This window comes from Amphiprion ocellaris, chromosome 13, assembly GCF_022539595.1.
Source record: "Amphiprion ocellaris isolate individual 3 ecotype Okinawa chromosome 13, ASM2253959v1, whole genome shotgun sequence".
NCBI lineage: Eukaryota > Metazoa > Chordata > Actinopteri > Pomacentridae > Amphiprion > Amphiprion ocellaris.
In genome coordinates this window covers 3,932,944-3,956,992 of record NC_072778.1, presented here as the reverse complement: position 1 = coordinate 3,956,992, position 24,049 = coordinate 3,932,944, and the positions used below count along the sequence as shown (strand labels likewise).

Below are 24,049 nucleotides of genomic sequence, written 5' to 3'. Positions count from 1 at the left end.
TTAAAATAAAGAGGAGGAGGAAGGGGGAGGAAGGAATAGAGGAGGGGAGATGAATGCAGCTGAAATGGGAGATGTGGGAGTGATGGAGAGGAAGGACACAGAAGAAAGACAAGAGCAGTAGACAAAAGGTAGAAGGTAAAGAAAAGGGAAAGGAGAGTGGAGGAGGCAAGTATAAAATAGGGGAAAAAAGTCTTGATGTTTCTATGGAGTAAACCAAGCTTATAACTTAAAGTATTAAACTGATTCACATGGACCTATGGCTGCTGCTGGCATGGAGGCAAAAAAATACAGAAAAGGAAGCAGGTGACAGGAGCTTTAATGGGAATAAGTGAGAGGAGGCCGAGTGTCATGGGATGACAGGATGGATGGATGGATGGAGAAATACAAGTGAAATTCATTCATTTATTCATGCGTCTACAGAGGACATTGGAAAATAGGAGGAAGAGGAAACACGAGATAATCACATCTCATCTTCTACTTTTTCGACAAATTCATCTTCTCGCCTTTCCTCCCACTTTCATCTTTTTCTACATAACCAAGTATAAATCATCCAAGTTGCTCTTTGCGGTTGCTTTTTATCTGCCTAAAGAAGTTAAATTTTTTTTAAAAAAGCAGGATTTCACAGCAATAAAATTAATTCTGCTCATTGCGAGGCATGAGCTTGAATTTGAATGTGCTGACCCTGGAATGGAGAAAGTGCTGTTCAGATTTGTAACGTCAGATGATTAATGGACTCAAGAGAGGCGTCCACTGATTAACCTCGTGCAGCTGGAGAGCCGTCCACGATGGTTACTGAAGGGTCAGCGCAGATCTTGAATCACAAACGTCCTCGCTGCAAACCCACTACCGTCCGTCCTCATGATGTGGGTTCGGTTTTAGCTGGCGGCGGCGGTTGTACAGTTGTGTGTTGCCCATGCACAGTTCAATTATCTGCTTGTTGGTTCTCAAGGGAGAGGAGTAAAATACATAATTCTAGGAAGACATGAGAAAGAAAAACCACACATCAGGGGTGGTTTGATGATGTTTTATGCATTTGTTTGACTGTTTTAGAAGAAGTTACTTTGGATGTATCATTGGTGACTGATTACTAAAAACTAAGGTCTCCTCCATAGTTTTAATACATAAATGCCCTCTTTATGTCAATTCAAGGACTTAAGTGTTGCAGGGAAATGTTCTGCATCTACAATAGGATTATACAAGTTTAATGCCATTTTCACTTCAACTAACTTGCCAATACACATGAAACACTTACAGGAGCATTCTTGTCCAGCATCTTGATGCGTAATTCCGCTTTGGTGTAAGAAATGTTGCTAAGTTGAGTCCAGGGAAGTCTAAGATTTGGAGATAGCCTGAAATTCAGAGAACAAAAGAGGTGATTGAACATATTTAAGAGTTTAAAAAAAAAGAAAAACAAAAAAGAATTACAGCAGCAACAATAACAATAATAATTAGAATACAAATTATTATGATTATTATTATTACTACTACAAATACTACTAATAATTAATAAAAATGTGTGTTTATTGTATATTGTATATTTTATTTACAGTAAATTAATAATAACACCAATAGTAACAATAATAATAGTAATATGTTAATTTATATTATTATTTATATTATTATTATTATAAATCAACTTTAAACAAAATATTGTATATTTTATACAATAAACACAATATTTTTTTAGTTTTGTATTTTTTAGTAGTAGTGCTAGTAGTAGTGTGGTAATAAATAATGGTGATGATGATGATAATAATAATAATAATAATAATAATAATAATAATAATAATAATAATAATAATAATAATAATAATAATAATAATAATTATTATTATTATTATTATTATTATTATTATTATTATTATTATATTTTGTTCATATTCACATTATTATTATCATTTTTAATTACCATACTACTACTGCTACTACTAATAAAAATATGTTAGTTTATATTATTATCATTATTATTGATATAAATTACTTCCAAATAAAACATTGTAAATTTTCTACAATAAACACATGTATTGGTATTATTAAAGTATAAAGTGTTAAACATGGCAAAATATTTCTAAAAAATAATTTTTACCTAAATACATTTTTAATAAAATATTTCCTTAAATTTCCCCCAGGGGACCAGAAAACGTTATTGAGATCAACTGAGCTGAATTGAACTGAAAAGATGAACTAAATAAATCAATACAACAAATGCAATAAAGAACAAATGGACTTAAAAAAAAAGAAAAAGTGTGAAACCATAAAGAAAAGGCAAAAAGGAATAATCAAAGGAAATTGATGATGGGTTTGAAGTGATTTAACCCTTTCATGCATGAATTATGATAAACTCAGTAAGGATTTTTTTCTTAACCAATTGTTTTTATTCATCTTTAGGCATGAAAAACAAGGTTTGAACTTCATTTTTTTTTCCAACCCATTTTTATAAAAATATATTTACATGTCCACTCAGATGGACAGCATACATTTTGTTTTAGAAATATGGATTTAACAAACAAATGAAGACAATGATATACAGTATGTTGAACTGTGAGATGTGATGTGAACTATAAAATAATATAATGTATGCATAAATAAAACACCATTGAGGGATTCACGCTCCTGTATAGATTCCCAAGTCTCTCGCTCATTATCCATCAACTGTCAGCCATATCAGGATGTACTGCCCCAGCACTAACTTACACTGAATGCTTTTATGGCTAGCTTTACTGCAAGGAAACTATTCTAAACTTCGCCAGCACTTCAAAATCAAACTAAAATCTGTTTTATTAGCGAGGTCATAACAGAAAGAGTACACACACCGCTGGCAGAAAATTGGACCTGTCTCTGAATTGAGGATAGCATGACACTAATAATAATATCTTGGGATAATATATTGTGATGCATCCTCAGCCTCATCTCCCTCAGCATCCTTTCTGGACTTACTGTCCTCAGCTTCACTGTCACCACTATTACTATTTACTAATCCCTCCTTTTCTGGCAGCTATTCCTCCTCACTTCTACTAACTTCTCACTTGACTGTGGTAATTCATCTACTATCCTGTCGGCCTGTCTATTACGCCCTGCTCCTGAGCTCTACAAAATACAAATATATACAAAAATTTCAAGTTACAGTCTAAAAACATGAAATAGCTTATTTGCAGCCAAAATAAGTTCCTGCAGATGACATATTTTCAAGAACAGCAGCAGTAATAGCCTAATTGTAGCCAATGAATTGTAGTTGGAAATATAGCTCGTGATGCATGATGTACTCTTTAGTGGACATGTGATTAATCATAATTTCTTCCCAATATATAATCAGTACTTGGAAAATTTTGCAATTTCATGACTCCTTAGATGTTACTTGATGTCACCATATTTTTCTTTCCAGCAAGGGTCTCTTTTTATAGAAAGTTTGGACAAAAGAAAATGAGCAACTTGCTGTTTCCGGCTGCCTGTCGGCCATCTTGGTGTCATTTTTTTTTTTTCTTTTTTCTTGTTAATTAATTTGCAATAGCTAGCCAATCAGTGGCAGTGCATGAAATGATACAATAGGATCCACTATAGTGACTGATGTGCAACTATACCATCAAAACTCATGCACAGGCAAGAAAACAGCCTTTGAATAGCTGTACACTGTAGTGACCTCTGTGCATGACAAAGCTGATTGCAGTAACAGAATTATGTCACCGTTTAAAAACCACAACCAGGTGGTCAAATGTTTTTTAAAACTCGACTGACCGGAAGAAGGTCGATGACCGCTGGGGCGCTGCCCTCAGTCTACAGCTGTTATCAGGTCAGTAAACGTCACAAATACAGTAACGTTATTGATAAAATACAGCTTTTTAGAGAACAACGTCCAACAGCCCGTAAAAACATAAAGATTTATGATGTAAACGGAGGCTATGATGCCGATTTTCTGTCTCACCTGTTGAGCTTCCCGTAGACGCTGAGTCCCAGAGCGTCGATTCCCAGCCACATGTCAGTTCCCGTCTTGTCCTTGATCTCAAAGTAGGTGACGCCAAACATCTTCAAGTCCTGAGCGATCTTCAGGTACTCCATCATGGCCTCCTCCCTGATCAGAAAACACTAATTTAGTTTGTCACATATGCACAGACCCACATCTTCCTGGTGAGAAAACAAGAACTAAAGAAAAGAACAGATCAAAAATAACCAAAAAATAATAATTTACCAAAATAGAGTAAAATAAAAAGGAAATAAGATAAAATTAAACAAACTATAACAGAATAAAATGAAACAAAAAATAAGAAATTAAAAAAACAAAATAAAATTAAACAGAATAAAGCAAAAAATTAAACAAAATAAAATAAAACCAAATACATTAAAATAAAGCAAAACTAAATAAGACATCAATTAAATTCAATGAAACTGAACAAAATAAAGAAAAAATTTAATAAAATAAAACAACAAAAATGAAATGACAAAATAAAACAAAATGTAACAGAATAAAACAAAAAAATGAATTAAGCAAAACAAAATAAAACTAAATGAAGCAAAATAAAAATGAAATAATATAAAATAAAACTAAATGCATTAAAATAAAACAAAACTAAATAAAATTCAATTCAATTCAATGAAATTTAACAAAAAGTAAAAATGAAATAAAACAAAACAAAATAAAAATGAAATAAGATAAAATACAACAAAATGTAACAGAATAAAACAAATTAAAAAATAAATAAATGAAATAAAATAAAATTAAACTAAACAAAATAAAATAAAAATGAAATAAATGAATAAATGAATCTCTGTCATAGTCTCTGAACTTGTCCTGGTCGGCGTAGGAAGCCAGCAGCGCCGCCGTGTCCGGGGGACAGCAGTTGTGGTCGGACAGGATGAGGTCCTTCACATGCAGGAAGAAGAGCTTCCTGGTCAAGTCCTGGATCAGCTCCTCGGCATTTTCCGGGTAAAACTTCACCCTCAGCTTGAACTGCAGCGGAACCTCCTTCTTCACCTTGTGATCCGTCACCTGAAAGGTAGAATGAAATCATGCAGTTTTTTATTGTTCATTTATTATTGCTTGATTATTGCTTATTATATTGTTATTATTTATTATTGTTAATGTATTATATTATTTAAATATATCAATCAGATTTTTTAATATATTAATTTATCATATATCATACATTTTATATATATTTTTGAACTAAATATGATATAGTATAAAAGAAAAATCTGCTTATTACTTTACTATTGCTTATTATATTATTATTGTTCATGTATTATATCATTTAAATATATTCATTGGATTTATAATGCATTAATTTAATATTTGATATGTTTGTTATATCAAAATATTTTATTATATATTCATTTTATTGATTTATTTATTATATGTTTATCATATTATTCCTGATGTATTTTTAGATGTTTATTATCACAAACTGACCCTCTTCCTATCTTTGATCCACTTGAGCAATCCTTCGTTGTCGACAAACTGCAGCCCGAAGTACCACGTCTCCTGCAGACCGATGGTTCTGGCAACCTGAGGAAAAGAAAACAAAAAGATATGAACAGAATAATCATATTCATCCTCTGAAGGTTGCATAGACTGCAGCCTGTAGAACATCTAGAACAGCTGCTGGATAAACTGTTGAGGCTGACGTCACCTTTTAGTGTAAATACTGATTATGAAGCTGTTTCCTGTTTATTGGACACTTTGTTGAGTTTTTGACAGGTTTCATTAATGTGAGAATTAAAATATCATGAAAACATGCATTTAAAATCATGACATTCCACCATTTCCACTCTACAACATTTTTACACACATTTTAACTTAATATGATTTAATACATAAGAAAAAATGTCCTTATAATTTTATTATTATTAACTATACCACGCTATCTAAACATATCTATTACATGTTTAATTTATTAATTTATCATATATTATTCTATGTTCATTTTATTATTTTATAATTGATTATGACATATTTGTTTTATACATTAGTTTTATATATAAATTGGACTTGGACTGCACTGTTGCCAACATAATTAAATGTCACTACAGTTACACAATTATTTTTATATTGATTTTAATTCACCATATAAGCTGTCTTACTGTTGTCATAGATTAAACTTGTTTTTGCAAATTATTTATTTTTGCTTATTTCTTATTGTTTCGTGTTAAATTGAGTGAATTTCATTAAAAACTGCACATTGACAATAAAGAAATTCTATTATTTTCTATTGCCATTGGAAATAAAAAATACACAATTGTCTGCTCAATCAATACTTTTACTCTAAGTATATTTATTCTAAGTGTACTTACTTGTAATGCAGTATTTTGAGACTGTTGTATCACTGCAGCTAGTTTGCCAGTAAAGTGTATTTTTAGCAGAATTTAATGAATGCAGCTGCAAAATGCAAACACAGAAGCTCAAACTTTTAGGGTCTCAGTCTGTATAAAATCCTCTGTGATCCATAAATCATCAATAATTCTAATAATTAGTGCTTTGTGAACTGTTTCATACCTGCTCATAGAGCTGCCCCCCGGTGGTGCTTTTAGGGATGGAAAAGTCCAATTCTGAATCCATGGAGGTGACGCGAACGTTGACCTGCGACGACAAAAAGCTCATTTTAATCACGTGAGATGTTTTTGAATTCCCACGATGCAGCTTGATTTTTTTTTGGTGACAATTACATTGTGAAATAAACAACAGAAATACATTAGTGTTCAAAAGTGTGGGGTAACCCAGACAATTTCATGTTTTCCAGGAATGCTAACATAATTGCTCAAGGGTTTTCTAACCATCAATTAGCCTTTCAACACCATTAGCTAACACAATGTAGCATTAGAACACAGGAGTGATGGTTGCTGGAAATGTTCCTCTGTACCCCTATGGAACTATTCCATTAAAAATCAGCTAGAATAGTCATTTATCACATTAACAATGTCTAGACCAGGGTTGTCAAACTCATTTTAGTGGAGGCTTAATTTAATCTCCAGTGGGCCGGACCAGTAAAATCCCAGCATAATAATCTATAAACAACAACAACTCCAATTTTTTCCTTTGTTTTAGAGCAAAAAAATAGTAGTCTGAAAATGTTCATATTTAAGGAATTATCTTTTTACAAAACATTATAAACAACTTGAAATTTAATCAGAAAAATAAATTCAATTTCAACAAATTTTGCCTCAGTTTATCATTTCCACATTACAACTTTCAAATCACAGAGTGTCTACAAAGGAACAAAGCTATCTGGAACTGAACGATATAGTATTTTAGTTTATGATTAAAAGGACAAAAGTCAGACAAAAGAATACAAAATACAACAAAAACAAGACAAAATATTATAAAAATAGGACCAAAAAATGAGGCAAATGACATGAAACAGAACAAAAAAGAGACAAAAAAGTTACAAAGCGACAAAAAAATGGACAAGCAGCACAAATGAGTCAAAAAGTTACACAAATGACAAACAAGACCAAAAATGACAAAAGTGAGAAACAAAATGACATAAACGATACACAAAACAACAAATAAAGCAAAGCACAAAATGACAAAAACACAACACAAGTGAGACAAAAAGGTAACACAAAACAACAAAAACGAGAAAACAAAAACATGAGACAAACGACAAAAACAAGACAAAAAAACAAGACAAATATTACACAAATGCAACATAAAATGAAAAAACAATGAACAATCTAGTATTTTACTTTTTGATAAAAATTTCTGGTGGTCTGGAAATTATTTTAAATTCATGGTTTTACAAATATACAATCTGCAGTTAATGTCTTCTCTGTAATCTATAAGTAATCTGGTCAGTTTTGGCCCACATGTTTAACACCCCTGGTCTAGGCTGGATTTGTGATTCATTTAATGTTATCTTCATTGAAAAAAAAAATGCTTTTCTTTCAAAAATGTGGACATTTAAGTGACCCCAAACTTTTGAACGCTAGTGTAAGTGTGCGACGGAGCCGTGAAGTGAATTGTTCATAAACCGGTGCTCATGATCTCGTTTAGACTTTGGAGAGGTATCACAAGGTTGCAGATTAAAATATGAAAACAGTCGCTGCAAAGTCTTGGTGGTGAAAATCAGTTTATTCTGTCTGAAAAAATAAAACAATAAAACTGGCTATGTAATGTCACAGTTAGGCTCATAGGATGTGGAACATTTAAGGATTACTGTGAATCTAGCGTGACCTGACTGGGCCTGCAGCAGTTACATAAGCGTTCTATGAAGTTTAACTTGAGCACGCCCCGAATGTCATAAAGATAAAAGAAACAACTGGAACATGTGGGTTATGAAACCTTCCACCACCATCATCACGAGATAATCAGTGATGCCTCCTTTCCAATCATTGACTGCAGATATCAGCAGCGATCCATCAGAATCAATCTCTACGTTTCATTTCTTTATTTGTGCATATTAACCCTCCTGTTGTCCTCATTTACGGGCACCAAAAAATATTGTTTCTTTGTCTGAAAAAAATCCAGAAATTCAGCAAAAAAATTCCCCAAATTTCTGAAAATTTGCAAAACCTTCAGGAAGAAAATTCTAATAATTCCTTAAAAGTTTCCCTTAAAAATTCCATTTTAAAAAAATCCCCCAAATTGGGCAAGAAAATTCTTGTAAATATTTTTACAAAATGAGTAAAAATCTTACAAAAAAATCCTAAAAATATCTAAAGTGATTACATATATATCAGTAAAACTTCAAATATTCTCTTAAGAACATTTAAATAAAAATCAACCAAAATCCAGCGAAATTCGCTGGATTTTGGTTGATTTTTGTGTGAATGTTCTTAAGAAACATTTTTAAAATTTCTTTTTTTCCACCAACAAATGTTAAGAGTTCCCAAAAATGTTGAAAATGTGGACATCAGATGTTTCACTGTGAAAATATTTTTTTTCCCCCACATTTTCAAACTTTAAAACGGGTCAATTTTGAACCACAGGACGACACGAGGGTTAATGAACAATCTTGTAACTGTTTACACAAGGTTGCCTTAAATAAACCAGATTCAGCACAAGGCTGATTTCCATCTGGTGTACCAAACATAGAAGAAAAACATAGAGGGTTACAGACGTATAAAAACAATGACAATAATTTTATTCTAGCTGAGTTAAACCTACCCTAAAGTGTTATTATTTTAGTGAAGTGCTTATAATTAAAGTGCCTGATTTTCTCAGTGTTCACAAGTTTGTTAATCAGTCATGCCTTATATTGTCTCTTAAAATTGGGAATACAATTGTCTGAGGGAAAAGACTGAAGTTCCTCAAATGGCCACTTGAGGCTCGCTCTGAAAGTGAGTCAATCCTCATAGACCCTCGTGTTGACATGTCCAGCTTTACAGCAGAAATAAACTTGTTTTTACAAATATGATTTCGGTTTCTGTGGCTAAATCGTGCTGGTGTTCAGTCTTACCGTTTTGGGCATCTTGGCTCCGGTTGGTGTCTGAGCTCCAGCAGAACAAAGCCGTCGACTCCCAGCAGGACCTCCGGCTGATAAAGAAGCGCTGCTCGGCTACTCGCTGGCAGACTCAAGTGCAGGGCTGGCATCCTTTGAATTTTTATTGAACCCACATGTTTAAATTGTATTATGGTACAAAGTTCAGCATAATTAAGGGATTTGCTCTTCATAGGACAGTTCACAGTCCAGAGGTTTTATTGCTATTTATGGCCCTCAGTGATACAGGTGATGCAACATGATTTTTATTGTACTTTATCCAAGCTGGTCTTTTGCTTCTATTTTCTTCTTTGCAAAGTGTCCAAAAATATAGTTACAAAAGTGTGCAAGAACGGTGCATTCAAGGACAAAACGTGCCATTAATATGGTTCTGTTGCTCAATAAAGGAGGTGTGTTTTGCAACATGGCGCCAGATATCAGTGTCTCCACCCATGGGAGGAAGCACAACACTGCAGTCCAGGCTGGGTGAGGTCGAGAGTTCATCTTCTGGATGCTCAAACTGAAGGGCGTCATACGAAGCATCTTTACCATGAAACTCTGCAGTGGGTGAAATAAAAGACAAATTCAAAGCAGTGCAGTGAACGCAACGTGATAAATGAGTGGATAAAGAAAGGTCTGGTCTGGGTTTAGATTAGTTTGTGAGCGACTCAAATCAGCTGCTTTAACCCTCATGTTGTCCTGCGGGTCAAAATTGACCCGTTTTAAAGTTTGAAAATGTGGACAAAATAATATATTTTCACAGTGAAACTTCTGATGTCCACATTTTCAACATTTTTGGGAAATCTTTTAACATTTGTTGGTGGAAAAAAAGAAATATTAAAAATATTTCTTAAGAACATTCACATAAAAATCAACCAAAATCCAGCGAAATTTGAATATTTGAAGTTTTACTGTTATATATGTAGTCACTTTAGATATTTTTAGGATTTTTTTGGAAGATTTTTACTCATTTCATAAAAATATTTACTAGAATTTTCTTGCCCAATTTGGGGGATTTTTTTTTTTTTTTTAAATAAAACTTTTAAGGGAAACTTTTACGGAATTATTGGAATTTTCTTCCTGAAGGTTTTGCAAATTTTCAGAAATTTGGGGACTTTTTTTTGCTGAATTTTTGGATTTTTTTCAGACAAAGAAACAATATTTTTTTGGGTGCCCATAAGTGAAGACAACAGGAGGGTTAATGTGACATAAATCTTGCCTTGAAAATGTAGAACGTGATCTCTGCCAGTCCATGTGAAGTCACATCCTCAACAACACAATCAAAACCGGGATAAGAACCGTAACTGAATAAGCGGCTCAGTGTTTGTCAGATCCGCTGTGACCGTTACATAAATCATTTGTATGGGTGCTTTGTAGCATCTGTAAATAAAGTCTGACCACACTGAGCTGGCGGCTGAATCTGCTTTACAAAAGTATCACTGCCAGGGTTTGGAGACGCGAAAGTGCTAAGCAACAATCTTAAACAACCAGCAAGAGTCCACGCAAAGTTTTGACTGTGAGAGTTTACCAAATCACAGGCCTCTTTATGTGTGTTGCTGCAAGTTTCAGGTGAAGTAGCAGCCAAATGGTTGTAATTACTGCTTTACTTGTTTGGACCTGCTGGCGGCACATCAACAGATTGCGTTTCAGTGGAGTCCATCTAGTCCAGCTGCTAATGTGTCCACCGTGGGTCATTTTCAGGATTAATACAAATTTGCTGACCCGCTAAGACCCACAGAGCTGAACATGTGCAGATGCTGCTCAGCAGAGAGAAGCTCTCCAGGTATAAGTACCTGGACGTTTCATCAAGTATTTCTGCATCAGAGTACTTCCACATAGGAAGGATTCAAGCGGTAATTACTGGAGAAAGTTGTGAAGCTGCAAATGGTGATTATCTGCCAGAAAAGTCACATATTTTATTTTACACCGAGTATCCTGCAACACCCCTGAAATTTTCTGCACGGGGGCTGATGCTTTTCAATTAGAGACAGATCGCTCACGGCGAGCCACCCACCGTTTCCAAAGAAGACGATCATCCTCTTAAACAGAAAAAGCACATTATTCTGTTCTCAGCTCGGCGCTCTCAGAGTTTTGAAATGGAAAACGGCTCTCTAAAGATGAGAACTCGGGAGTGGAGAATTCTTTAAACCGAGTGTCCACGGGGAAGCTGTCCTTATCTCCCCGTTCTCAGTCTCCTGACGGCGCCGACGGAGCCGCCTGCTCTCCCATCTTCAGAATATTTCAGCTACAGCCAAAACAACAGTCTTACAGGTTTTCAGGGGGAACAGCAGGAGTCGCAGTCGGCCCTGTGCAGTTAACTAAACGCCTGGGGTGCAGCGCCTCGGGTGCTAAATCACCACTTTGGTTGGAAGTTTTAGAGGAATGATACTTACATTTAGCTCTATAATGTCTGTAATTTAATAAAAGAGCCCTCCAAATATTTGGACGAATAATACACACTCACCGGTCCCTTTATTAGGTACACCTGCTCAATCGCTTTTTAACACAAATAGCTAATCAGCCAATCACATGGCTGCAACTCAATGCATTTAGACATGTGGTCAAGACAACTTGCTGAAGTTCAAACCAAGCATCAGAATGGGGAAGAAAGGGGATTTAAGAAACTTTGAACGTGGCATGGTTGTTGGTGCCAGATGGGCTGAATAGTTCAGAAACTGCTGATCTACTGGGATTTTCACACACAACCATCTCTAGGGTTTACAGAGAATGGTCTGAAAAACAGAATATATCCAGTGAGAGGCAGTTGTGTGGATGAAAATACTTTGTTGATGTGAGAAGTCAGAGGAGAATGGGCAGACTGGTTGGAGATGACAGAAAGTCAACAGGAACTCAAATAACCACTGGTTACAACCAAGGAATGCAGAATACGATCTCTGAACGCAGAACACATCCAACCTTGAAGACGATGAACTACAGCAGCAGAAGACCACACTGGGTGCCACTCCTATCAGCTAAGAACAGGAAACTGAGGCTACAATTTAAACAGGCTCACCAAAATTACACAATAGAAGATTGAAAAAAAAAAAAGCATTGCTTGGTCTGATGAGTCTCCATTTCAGCTGCGACATTCAGATTGTCAGAATTTGGCGTAAACAACATGAAAGCATGGATCCCTCTTGTTTTGTATCAACAGTTCAGGCTGCTAGTGGTGTAATGGTGTGGGGGATATTTTCTTGGCACACGTTGGGTCCCTTAGTACCAACTGATCATCATTTAAACACCACAGCCTCCCTGAGTATTGTTGCTAATCATGTCCATCCCTTAATGACTACAGTGAACCCATTTTTTCATGACTACTTCCAGCAGGATAATGCTCCATGTCACAAAGCTCAGATCATCTCAAGCTGGTTTCTTGAGCATGATAATGAGTTTATTGTCTCCAATGGCCTCCACAGTTACCAGATCTCAATCCAATAGAACCTTTGGATGAGGTGGTGATTGGCATCATGGATGTGCAGACGACAAATCTGCAGCAACTGCGTGATGCTGTCATGTCAATATGGACCAAAATCTCAGAGGAATGATTTCAACACCTTGTTGAAAGTATGACACAAAGAATTAGGACAGTTCTGAAGGCAACATCTTGCTGGTTAAAGGTTGGACTCCCTGTCCAACCTTTAACCAGCAAGATGTACCGAATAAAGTGGCCAGTGAGTGTATTTGAAACGATGTAAACAGCATTAAAACTGGTTCAATGGTTTAAAGGGGACTGAAGCACAGATTTAAAGATGAACCCCACTGATTTTACACATTAGAGTCTGTTTAGAGGTCAGTCTGTTTACATGTATAGGAGAGTAGCACTGTATTTGTAGAAAACGATGCAGGCTTCTGCGGCTTCTGCGAGAGCTACACAAAATCCAATAAATTCCCTTCAGCTGTTCTCTGAAAATGTTGTGTGTGGAGCATCTCTGATTCATCTGCCAGCCTTTGAGTTGTAGGCACCAGGGGCCTCATTGATCAGGCAAACACTTCCACAGACAGAACGTGATTCATCGACACTATCTTGTGTGTAATTACATAATGACATTAAAATTAACAGAGTCGTATTAACGCCATACAAAGATCTCAAATTAGATGTGGTTCCGGCTGATTTGAATGATAAATGAGGAGCTTCAACGTGTGACACCGAGTCTGCTTCTTATTTGTTTTTCAGGACCCGAAGCTAAATTCTGTTGGTGGAATTTTTCAAATTTTGTATTTTCAGACTTGGGAATTTTTGTGTTATTGTAAAAAAAATCTATGCAAGGATTAACAAGAAATTGCACCACTCCTATGCGAGTAATGGTCTCGGCCTGGACGCCTCTTTAAAAAGTGTCTGGCTCCACGGCTGCAAACAGCAACATAAACCACAGTGTGATAGCAGCATGGCCATCAGGAACGTCTGTCCTGCTGAAGTGATCTTGATATTGATGAGCTGGACTGTCCTCCTTCAGTGACGGCCATTTCTTAGCTGTCATGTGCACATAATTTCAGTTTAATGCCGTGCGTGGCGATAAAAGCCTTCCACTGTGCTGCGTGAGTGAATGGGTCTCAGTTCGCAGCAAAATAGAGAGTCGGAAATGGTGTCATCAGAGTGTGTTTTTTGTCTCGATTTGGTTTGACAACAAGAAAAGTCATTTCAGCAGGTAGAAGACGAGGTGAATTTATGGAAAACATCTGTCCGCCAGATGAGGACGGTTAACCCCACTGACGGTTATGAGAGGGAAGTGAGCTGCGGAGGGTAACGCACCCCAATAAAACAACTTCATATTCATTACTAACACTCTATAGGCCATTTTCAGCAGAGTAAAGCTAAATGCGTCTGCACACGGTCTTTATCAACCAGCACATCTAACATGCATGGTGCTGTTGTCTGAATACATCGGTCTACATTAGAGACTCCCTTGCTCCCACTCGGGTTAATGAAATTCCATCTCTGGCTGACCGCAAGTGCAACGTGGAGCTTTACGGAGCAAAATTAACCCCAGCGGACCTTTATCTCCCTTCCCCAATCCAATCGACCACCCTCTCATTTGTATCAATTAGGCAGTGAGAAGGATTACTCCGAGCGCTTGTGCGGAGAATGTTGAAAAGCGTTTGTACTTCAGGGACGTGGAGCGGAGGAATACGAGCCAAGCAGAAATGCTCACAAGTGCAGCTCCAAGGTCGTTTATTTGGCTGGGATTTGCATTGTGCAGAACGCTGACATGCAGACATGCATTTTGTAGTTTGATAGTATTATAACTAAATTTCAACACACATTTATGATATTTACACAAGTAACGAAAGTGGAAAATATTTTTCTGATGGAAGATTTTTCAAAGTCAGACTGGTCAGTCAAAGATTCCATTTTCTTCCAAAGTAGAGCTCAAAGTCGATTTCTTGTTTGATTTCCTTGTGAAGTTGGATCCCCGTGGTTAGATTTTGATGGTAGTCTTGTGCAGTGTATTCTGGATACACTCTCTACTTCTATATTTATGAGCTGCATAAAGGAGGAGCTAGCTACCCTACATCTAGATCTTCGAATTACTAACTATGAACTGAAAAGGTTAACAAAAGTCATTTCGATTTCTTTTTTGTAAAAGTACAGTGTTGAGGAGGGGAATGGTCAACAAGCTAAGACCACATCTCCTTGACCAGAAATCCTTGTTTTAAGACATGACTTTCAAGTTAAATGAGTGTTTATTTTTCAACCTGCCATCGACCTAAAGGCTTTAAAAAAGCAAGAGTGGACCGTAGTTTTATAGTTTGCCTCTATTATAACTAAATTTAAACATGCATTTATGATATTATGTAACCCTCCCTTTCGGTTCTAACACCTTAAGGTGTAAGTCTGGTTCGGGAAGGAATTTTGTTAAGAATACAGTCACCCCAAAAACACACAATGACAACAGATTGTAAATTTTTAAGAAAGAAATATACTGAACCCCCGTACAAAATTGAACTCATGAATGTTGAAACAACCAAACATTGTATCCAGTGACAGATCACGATAATCACAATTTAGTCCGCCAACAGTTCCAAGGATTAAAATGTCTTTGTTCACCCACAACTGGCCAGCCAGGAAAATCAAACCCAAACCCCTGGAACAGCAAAACAAAACAAACAAAACAAACAAAAAACAAACATTGAGTGCACTCAGGAAAAAGATCCTACCTCCCCCTTATAATGAATATCTGACGAGACGGTCCGAGGTGATGGCCGATCCTAGTGTGATGGAGATGGAGATGTGGACGTGGGTGGACATCAACACACAGTGGCAGATGGATGGAGATCAGAGTCCCGCTGAAGAGAATCCTCAAAAAAAAAAAACAGCCTACATGGATGTGCAGGGCAATTACTCATACAATCCATAATAAGTGTCCAATACATTTACTTCAATAAAGTTGCCATTCTGCCAGTCCTTTCTTGGCTCGTAACAGGCTGTACACATAACAATACAACATATCACATATGAACAATATAACCTTCTGAATCTAAATGCATTCTTCCCTCAGCCTACAGCTGACAATGCAACACATTTTACAGTTTAACACAACACTAAGACTCAGTAACTCAGTCTGGCCGCATGAAATGTACTCTAGCATTTGAACATATGTAGCATCTAACTAGCCAGCACCGAGTGGAGATCCTTCATTTTACACAGTAAATTATTCAAGTAGCAACAACATACAACTCAGTAAATACATAAAACAGTTAACAGATATCAATGGAAAACCATTTAATTCCTATCAGTTATCCCGACGGGTTTTTAGACAGACTACGGGGCTCGTGTTTCCTGTTTTTAGCTTCACTTTGCTAGCGTTAGCATGCTAAGGTAAAACCTTGAAGAACACCCATAACTCACCGGAATATCGATTTCTACGTGGTTCAAAGACGTCTGATGGTTCTTGTCTACTTCCGTAACTTCTGCAGTTAACTTTAGTGTCAAAATACCTCTTTTATTGTTTGTTTTCTAAGTAAATCCAGCTCTAGCTCCAGCGTAGCATCCACACAGAGAAAGAAAAGATGGCGTATTTCGGTAAGATGATCACCCCGAGCACTTTCTCGCGCACTAAGGAAACTTATCAAATTCAATCTTAAGGACAATAATGGCCTTCTACTACCACCTTGTGGCCAATTTGAGGTACTAATTCTCCTGAGAGAACAGGCAAATCAAGCTCAAAATACTGTCTAAAAACACATTATTAGTGACCTGAGGTTATCTACCCGGATTACATTTACACAAGTAATGAAAGTAACGTGTTGAAGTTTGGAAACACTTTAGAATGACTCATACCACTATTACTGCCTTTACTTGTAGGTTTGGATGATTTATTTCATATTGTATCCATATATAAGTCCATCCATACTGTTAGTTCTAATCATACTGTAACACACTGGATGTATGATACTGTAAATAATGCACTTTACTGCTGATTTTGAACTTCTGGTTAGATGCTAAACTGTATTTTGTTGTTTAACCCTTTGATGTGCAACATGGGTCAAAAATGACCCAAATCCAATGGAAAATGGGTATTTCCTGACCCACACTGCACATCAAAGGGTTATGCACTTGTGTTCAATGCAATGTTGAATCTAATCTAATACAGTCAGTGTTTTACAGGGTGTGAAGGAAAAATTACTCTTTCCCTTTCTAAGGTATTTCCTTGCAGCTGTGAGCTGACATCATCCCAAATTGTCTTCCAACAGGCAGACGCTGTAGGAGGAAAATATACCAGGACTCTCTGCCCTGGTCAGGATTAGATATAGTCTGTTCTGACGTGACTAAGCAGACGAGTTGTCTCCATATTGGTCTGAAATCTGACCTTCTCCCAACTACAATATATACCTGAAGATCAGAGAGAATCCTCAGAACTGATGCTGGCATTGCTTTCATGTACTGCTGCTCTGTTGGTGTCACTTCTCCTGATATCAGTAAACATTACTCACAATCTAAGTCATCTGAGTCTCCAGTGTGTCTCTCTGTATCTGCCTTCTCATACTCTCTCGACCTCACTGAACTTCCACAACACACGGTGGAAGTGTGTTGTCAAATAAATCAGATCCTGGTACCTAAAGCATGATTTCACTTTATTTCAGCCTAACTTTGTACTCTCTACCGTCGTCATGGAGATTATGGGAAACGAGGAGTCGCACCAAACATTGTATATTGCTGCAAATTACATTACCAGACCAATACCACCCGATTTTCTGTTGCACCTGGCCAACCCTAGAGACCTGGATCATAACAATTGCATTCATCAACAATCATTGGAGTGATCTGGAGAAACTCTGGTTGGTTGCTATGTTAGCCATTGTGGTTGAAAACAGTACTGAGAGGTCCAACACATGATGGTGGAGGCAGAAAGATACTGACTGACCAAACAAGAAGAAAAGCTGATGCATTGTCACAACTGTTACCATCACAACAACTAGGTTGGAAAAAATGAATAAATATTAACAACAGTCATTGATATTTAATGTGTACTTTGTGCAAGGAAAACTCCAATCTTAGAAATACTAAATTCCCTTGGTTTCTGACATTAGAATACTTTATTTCTGTCTTTTCAAACTAATTTTACATCACGTCTGAGTGCACTTCGGCTCCTGAAGTGGTGAGACGCTGCAGTCGCCTACCAGCATGGACTGTGGCTCACATGTGAGGGTTTAAGAGGATGTTGGAAACCAACTGAGAGTATAGGTAGCATCAGTGCTACCAGTAGAAAAGTGAGTCTGGAGTTCTGTTACTGCTGCACAATAAACAGAGACTCCAGCTGGGACTCGCTGCTCTGCACATCAACCCAAAGACAAGACGGATCATTAAATAGATACGTCCTCTTCAAACATCCAGCTTTTCCTCCAGTGCTTTGTTCACCCACTTTGCCTCAGGTTACAGCTAAATCAGTCAGTCAGGCTAAAAACCAAACTTTTAAAACATTGGTGCAAAAAGAAAGTTGCTTTCTGTAGATTCCAAGTCTTCCTTTTATCTTGAGCATCAGAAGCTTTTTCTCCATTGCTTCCTGGGATACTGTGAAATACAGAGATTTACAATCAGCACTGCACCACATTCAGTGGTTTGTGAAATTCCAAAATTTACTTTCACATGTCCACAGCTGTATGTGAACTTTAATGGAAAACATGCTGCGTTAAAATAAACTGGAATTATCCTCTAAATGTAGCTGCACCAGAAGAAAACACTGAGAATTTAAAGATTTAAGACCGGTAAAGTCTGCATTCTGCATTATTGGTGATTACACAAGAACTTTATTAGGTTTTTAAAACATTTTATTAACAGAAAGGTGTGTTATGAGCTGCTGAGGTGCTGGACAAACGTGTCTGTTAGGAGGATATTTTCAATCCACACTTAAATCCATTTCAACACCGACTGTCAAATACATCAATATGCAGATTACAAATATTACACATTGCAAGTGCAATATTGCAAACAACTGCTGCTCTGTAGGCATTTTACACACTGTTCTTAGACATTTTTAATGCAGAATTTGTTACTGCTTCATATTCATCTATCTTCCAATTAAAATAATTTTTATATATATATATATATATATATATATATATATATATATATATATATATATATATATATATATATATATATATATATACCAGATTATGTTTCAGGACAGCAAAATAAAAATAATTGCACTAAATCTTGCAACAGAAATGTGCATATAAGGCGTTCCGTTATGGTGTGTTCTAAAATTAAAGGCCCATTTCATATATTTATTTAGATTTAATTAGATTAAGTTGAATGCTAAAGCCAAAGTGATATTTTCTGTACATGTGTTGCATCGATGGTTGTTAATAAACAGGACTTTAGTGTTCACTACACAGCAGGAAACAGCGCTGTAATGTAATGTGTGGTCATGTGTAATTGCTTTCCTTTACAGCACCTACATTCAAATTGATAAATATTCATGCAAATGCAATCAGGTTAGCGCAAATATATTTCTCTGCTGACTCAAAAAACACGTTTATGATCATGTTCTGTACACAGAGTCCGTGAAACACTCGGTGGAGTTTTTCTTTTGAGAGAAAATCCGTTCGATAAGTTAAAATACCGGGAAAAACTGGAGTTGGCTACAAGTTGGAGGGATCATTGAACTCCCAGCGGCCTCCCTCCAGCTTGTTAACCAGTGAATTAACCTCTGGGATGTAATTGAGCGGCTGCAGCCACAGGAGTGTCTTCATGCATTTATTCGGCTGCATTAGGACTTGGAACAACATGACCGCCGTGACTCAGACGTGGCTTTTTTTTCCGAACATGAATCCGACACAGTTGCTGCTGCATGCTGTCTGAAATCAGCGAAATTAAGGAAGTATGTGCAAATGCATAGAATCTGTTATGAAACACATATAATAGGAGGTTACATGGTACTACTGTGATTAATAATGAGTCCACCTGTGCATTTCTGTACTGTTCTCGACTACTTTTGTTAAGTTGGAATGTTTTGTACTGAACACAGATGTTTGAGAGCAAAAGTGTAAAAAAAAAAAAAAAAAAAACAACTGAAAATATCATTGAAAAATGATATTTAAAATTAAAATAAGGAAAATCTGAAAAATAAAAATGTGGGAAATTCTCTGTCACCAACTGAGTTCATGTAAATATTCTAAATATGTAAGGGAGGTAAATCCATGTGTAGAATACAGGAAGTCTTTCCACATTTGCCGGCTTGTTACTGAAACTTAGTCCTGCATACAGGCTCATGAGACAAACAGACCATCCTAAAATACTGATGTGAAGCATTAATTTTTTCCCCTCATTGTTTCCTTTACTGAAATTTGCTAAGCAGCGCTGCTGCGACACACAATCTGCTTTATATTTGCTGCACAAACCAAATCAAAGCTGACTAATGTACCGCCGCGCCGATCTGTGCAGCTTCAAATTGGATTTCTGGATATTCTTCTTTTAATGTGAGCCATAATAATGACCTCACATTTAGGGGAAGAAATAAAACAGTTGCTGCTGTTAGTCTTTGTTGAGCAAAACAAAACAAGCCGACTGACTTCAAGAGACACAGCCGACACCGAAGCAAATGAATGTTTCCTACGTTAAACCTGTTGAACCAATACTTTAAAGAGCTGTCTAAAATAAAGACAGGAAAGCACGTCGGTACTTTAATGTTATTTATTCTGAGAAAGGAATGAAGAAATAAAGAGTGCTGAAATAAAAATGGACTTTAAACTGTTTAGCTAATAAAGATCGGAAACATTCGAAGGTTCCAGCCCGTCCAATCTGACGATCTGCAGCTCAACTTGAAATCTTTAGATTTTCCAGCTGAACTAAACAAGAGATTAATTGAAAGATTAGTTAAAATTAACACAAGCAAAGGGAAATTAGTCTTCTTTGGGGAGCCGCACATCTTCGTCATTCCCATTTTAGCACGTAAATCCTTTGACGTGGGACAACTATGGGTATTTCTCATTTAAAAAGACTTCTTTGTACGTGTGCAAACATTTACATATGTGCAACAGATGGGTATATTACTGTATATACACACAAAAAACCTAATTCAAATGCTTTACACATAAGGCCCATAGATTTCTTTCTTTCTTCTTGAACTAGTTTCCACTGCATTTCTTCCAAAAAAGATTAAAAAAAGTCCATGTTATATTGCCACACAAACACTGAAGACACACAACAGTACAGAAGCTTTACAGTGAACTTACAGTACATGTCGGCCTTTGTCGGTCTAATAATGCGAATGGATCATTTACAAATCTTCTAGCACCTACAGCTCGGAGTTAAAACTCGTAAGTGCATTATATTACATCCGTGTTACATTATCTTACATGCAGAGCCTCTCTGTAATTAAACTAAACTTTCAAAGTTAGTCTGAAAGTCTTAAAAATGCATGGTGTGTGTGAATATAAAAAGTCTATTAAAAAAAAAAAAAAAAATACCCGACCATTAATTTAGTAAATACATTAAAACGTAAAAACACATTTAAAAAAAAAGAACAGAATCAAAAAAATAAAAGCTTTAAAGACGAGGTGTTACACAGAAGAGCTCCTACATGAACACATTACAGATGAGTTTCTGATCAGGACCTGATAGAGCTGAATTTAGAAGATCTGGTGGGGGGGTTTTGTTCTAGAGTTGGGTATCAGTTCAGATTTCACTGATTGTCTTTGTGCTTCTGAGTAAAGGTTCAAATCAAATCCTGATTAGTTGTTTTAGAACAGAAATTGAAGTTTTTAGACCACAGAAACGCTTTCAAAACTGAAAATTGTTGCTAATTTTCTACAAACTTTACTTTCGATTGGTTAATTGCAGTGTTTTTGAAATTGTTCAGGGTTTATTTACAGTTAATAGAATTGTGAGACGTAGCGGTGATAATTACATCATGAAGTCTTCTATATTTCCCTTTATTGAATTTGAACATAACGAGTTTGGACACGTGTGTAACCAGTAAAAGACGAAAAGTGAATCCTCATTTCTGAAAAACTTGGAACTTTTACCCCTTTTCCACCAAGGCAGGTTTGGAGACGGCATCTAATTTCAAACCAGTTCAGAAAACCGGTTCCAGAGTTGCACCAATACTTTGAAGATATACATCCAAGAACTGCTTAAGTCGGGAATTATCGTGACCAAAAAGATTAACCAGAACTTTGGGACTTTCATTTGTTTTACAAAACCACAGCTAATCTATTTGGTCCAAGGAAGAAGAATTCGCTCTCGACTGGAGACGTGAAACGGCATGGAAAATTAGACAGATGAGGATTTTATTGGCTTTCCAGCAGTGGCACATGGGACAAGCAGAACTGTCTCGTTTGCTGTGGTCCTCAACAGAAGATCAGAATAAACTAGAGCGAGCTTCGGTAGTTAAAGAGCTGTTTGGACAGACGTACACTACTGTTCAAAAGTTTGGGTTCATTTGGAAATGCCCTTATTTTTGAAAGAAAAGCAGTTTTTTTCAATGAAGATAACATTAAATGAATTAGGAATCCAGTCTAGACATTGTTAATGTGGTAAATGACTATTCTAGCTGGAAACGACTGATTTTTAATGGAATATCTCCATAGAGGTACAGAGGAACATTTCCAGCAACCATCACTCCTGTGTTCTAATGCTACATTGTGTTAGCTAATGGTGTTGAAAGGCTCATTGATGATTAGAAAACCCTTGTGCAGTTATGTTAGTACATGGATAAAAGTGGGAGTTTTCATGGAAAACGTGAAATTGTCTGGGTGACTCCAAACTTTTCAAAAAATTAAAAAAATAAAAAGATAATGAGATAAGATAAGCAGACGTGCCTGGTGGGAATTAAAAAGATTGATTAAACTTGATTAAAATGAGCTTTTTGTCGTTGCAGGTCAACGTTTGCGTCACCTCCGTGGACGGAGAATTGGACTCTTCCGTCCCTAAAAGCACCACCGGGGAGCAGCTCTATGAATAAAAGTGTGAGCCTTCATGGAAAATGTGAAATTGTCTGGGTGACCCCAAACTTTTCAACGGTAGTGTATGCAGTGACCTGGCTATATAGTGGCTCTGTAGCACTTGGAAGATCTGCAACTCTGCCCAGACCTGGCACACAGTTTGCTTTGGTGAAAAGGGGGCAGCTGAAACCCAACCCTTGAATTTTAATAGTTTTTTTTCCCCCAACAGTGATTGTTAAGTTACTTGATTTAAAGTGTAACGTGTCGCCTGATACTACTACCAACGTAGTGCACTGCTTGACTGAATAAGGCATAAATCAAAGTGCAACGAAATTTTTCTCCTTTTTCTAAATGACTTGGTGGTTGGTTGGAAAACGCTCGGGACGATGGTTAAAACTCAATGTTAGCAACAGCGTCTAATCTGAATGTTCAAACCGATACCAGTTATTGAGGTAGATTTTCGGACTGAAACGCTTAACACATGATCATAATCAGCCTGTTAAAACGATAAATTACCTCTACAAACCCTCTGTTCATTAAAACCTTTCTGCAGGTATCTTCCACCTGACGGAATTATTAAGCTTTTACCATGTTACTGTTAGATTGCACAAAATGGTAGGACAACAGGACACTGTAGTACTGCGGTGACGTAACGACACAACATCGAGCACCACGAATCCGTACAGCTTCATACTGCTTAGCCATGTCACAAATTCATCTTAAAACAGCCGCCATGTCCAACAGCAGCAAATCAAAGAAGAAAAAAATGATAAATGTGCCCTAAAATGGTTTGAGAACGGCCTGTGTGGGTTACTTCCACCTGCCAACAGTCATCACTCCATCACTGGACCATGTAGGAGGAGAACGTCTCTTCGTGTTTGAGCGAGTTGCGGGCGATGATTTGCTCAATGGCGATGTAGGTTCCAGCGAGGAAGCCGATCAGACCTATCAGGCTGATGACGGCGTTCTTGGCGGTCACCAGCGGAGACAGGCCCTCCGTGTGAAAAGTTACGATCTGGAGGATGGGTGGGAAGATGAGCGCCAGGAAACTGCTGCTGACCGAGCCGACCAGCGAAATGACGAGGTCCAGCTCCGGGATCAGGATGGCGAGGGCACCTGGGGTGGAAGACGGGAACAGAAAGACAAATACGAGATGAACAGGAGTTGCTGTGTGCACTCAGGTCAATCAATCAATCAATCAATCAATGGCTTATTTAAATAGCAGTTATTCTAACTTTTTTTTTTCCACAACTGCT

General features: G+C 36.8%; 2 protein-coding genes across 3 annotated transcripts in view; both read right to left on the bottom strand.

The window, feature by feature from the left end:
* Positions 1–299: 299 nt before the first annotated feature.
* On the bottom strand, positions 300–9,540 carry LOC111580153 (ezrin-like). The gene is made up of 7 exons (XM_035956258.2): positions 9,387–9,540; positions 6,485–6,568; positions 5,402–5,497; positions 4,779–4,981; positions 3,920–4,066; positions 1,253–1,349; positions 300–972 (listed from the first exon to the last, which is right to left on the bottom strand). Exons 1-7 carry the CDS (start codon positions 9,396–9,398, stop codon positions 844–846), a joined length of 768 nt encoding a protein of 255 aa, XP_035812151.1. The 5' UTR covers positions 9,399–9,540; the 3' UTR covers positions 300–843.
* Positions 9,541–20,526: 10,986 nt separating this feature from the next.
* Positions 20,527–24,049, bottom strand: part of slc36a1 (solute carrier family 36 member 1) — a 59,017-nt gene continuing 55,494 nt past the window's right edge. For both annotated transcript variants that reach the window (XM_055016649.1, XM_035956138.2), the window contains one exon: positions 20,527–23,909. In XM_055016649.1, the coding sequence (XP_054872624.1) occupies positions 23,635–23,909 (275 nt within the window). In that variant the 3' untranslated portion in view covers positions 20,527–23,634. The remainder of the gene's footprint in view (positions 23,910–24,049) is intronic.

Bases quoted from the DNA above. Each gene is read 5' to 3' on its own strand.
- LOC111580153 (XM_035956258.2), bottom strand. The intron at 5,498-6,484 runs GTATGAAACAGT...TCTTTTCCTCAG, and splicing joins GGGGGCAGCTCTATGAGCAG to GTTGCCAGAACCATCGGTCT. The intron at 1,350-3,919 runs GTGAGACAGAAA...TCTGAATTTCAG, and splicing joins GTCTACGGGAAGCTCAACAG to GCTATCTCCAAATCTTAGAC.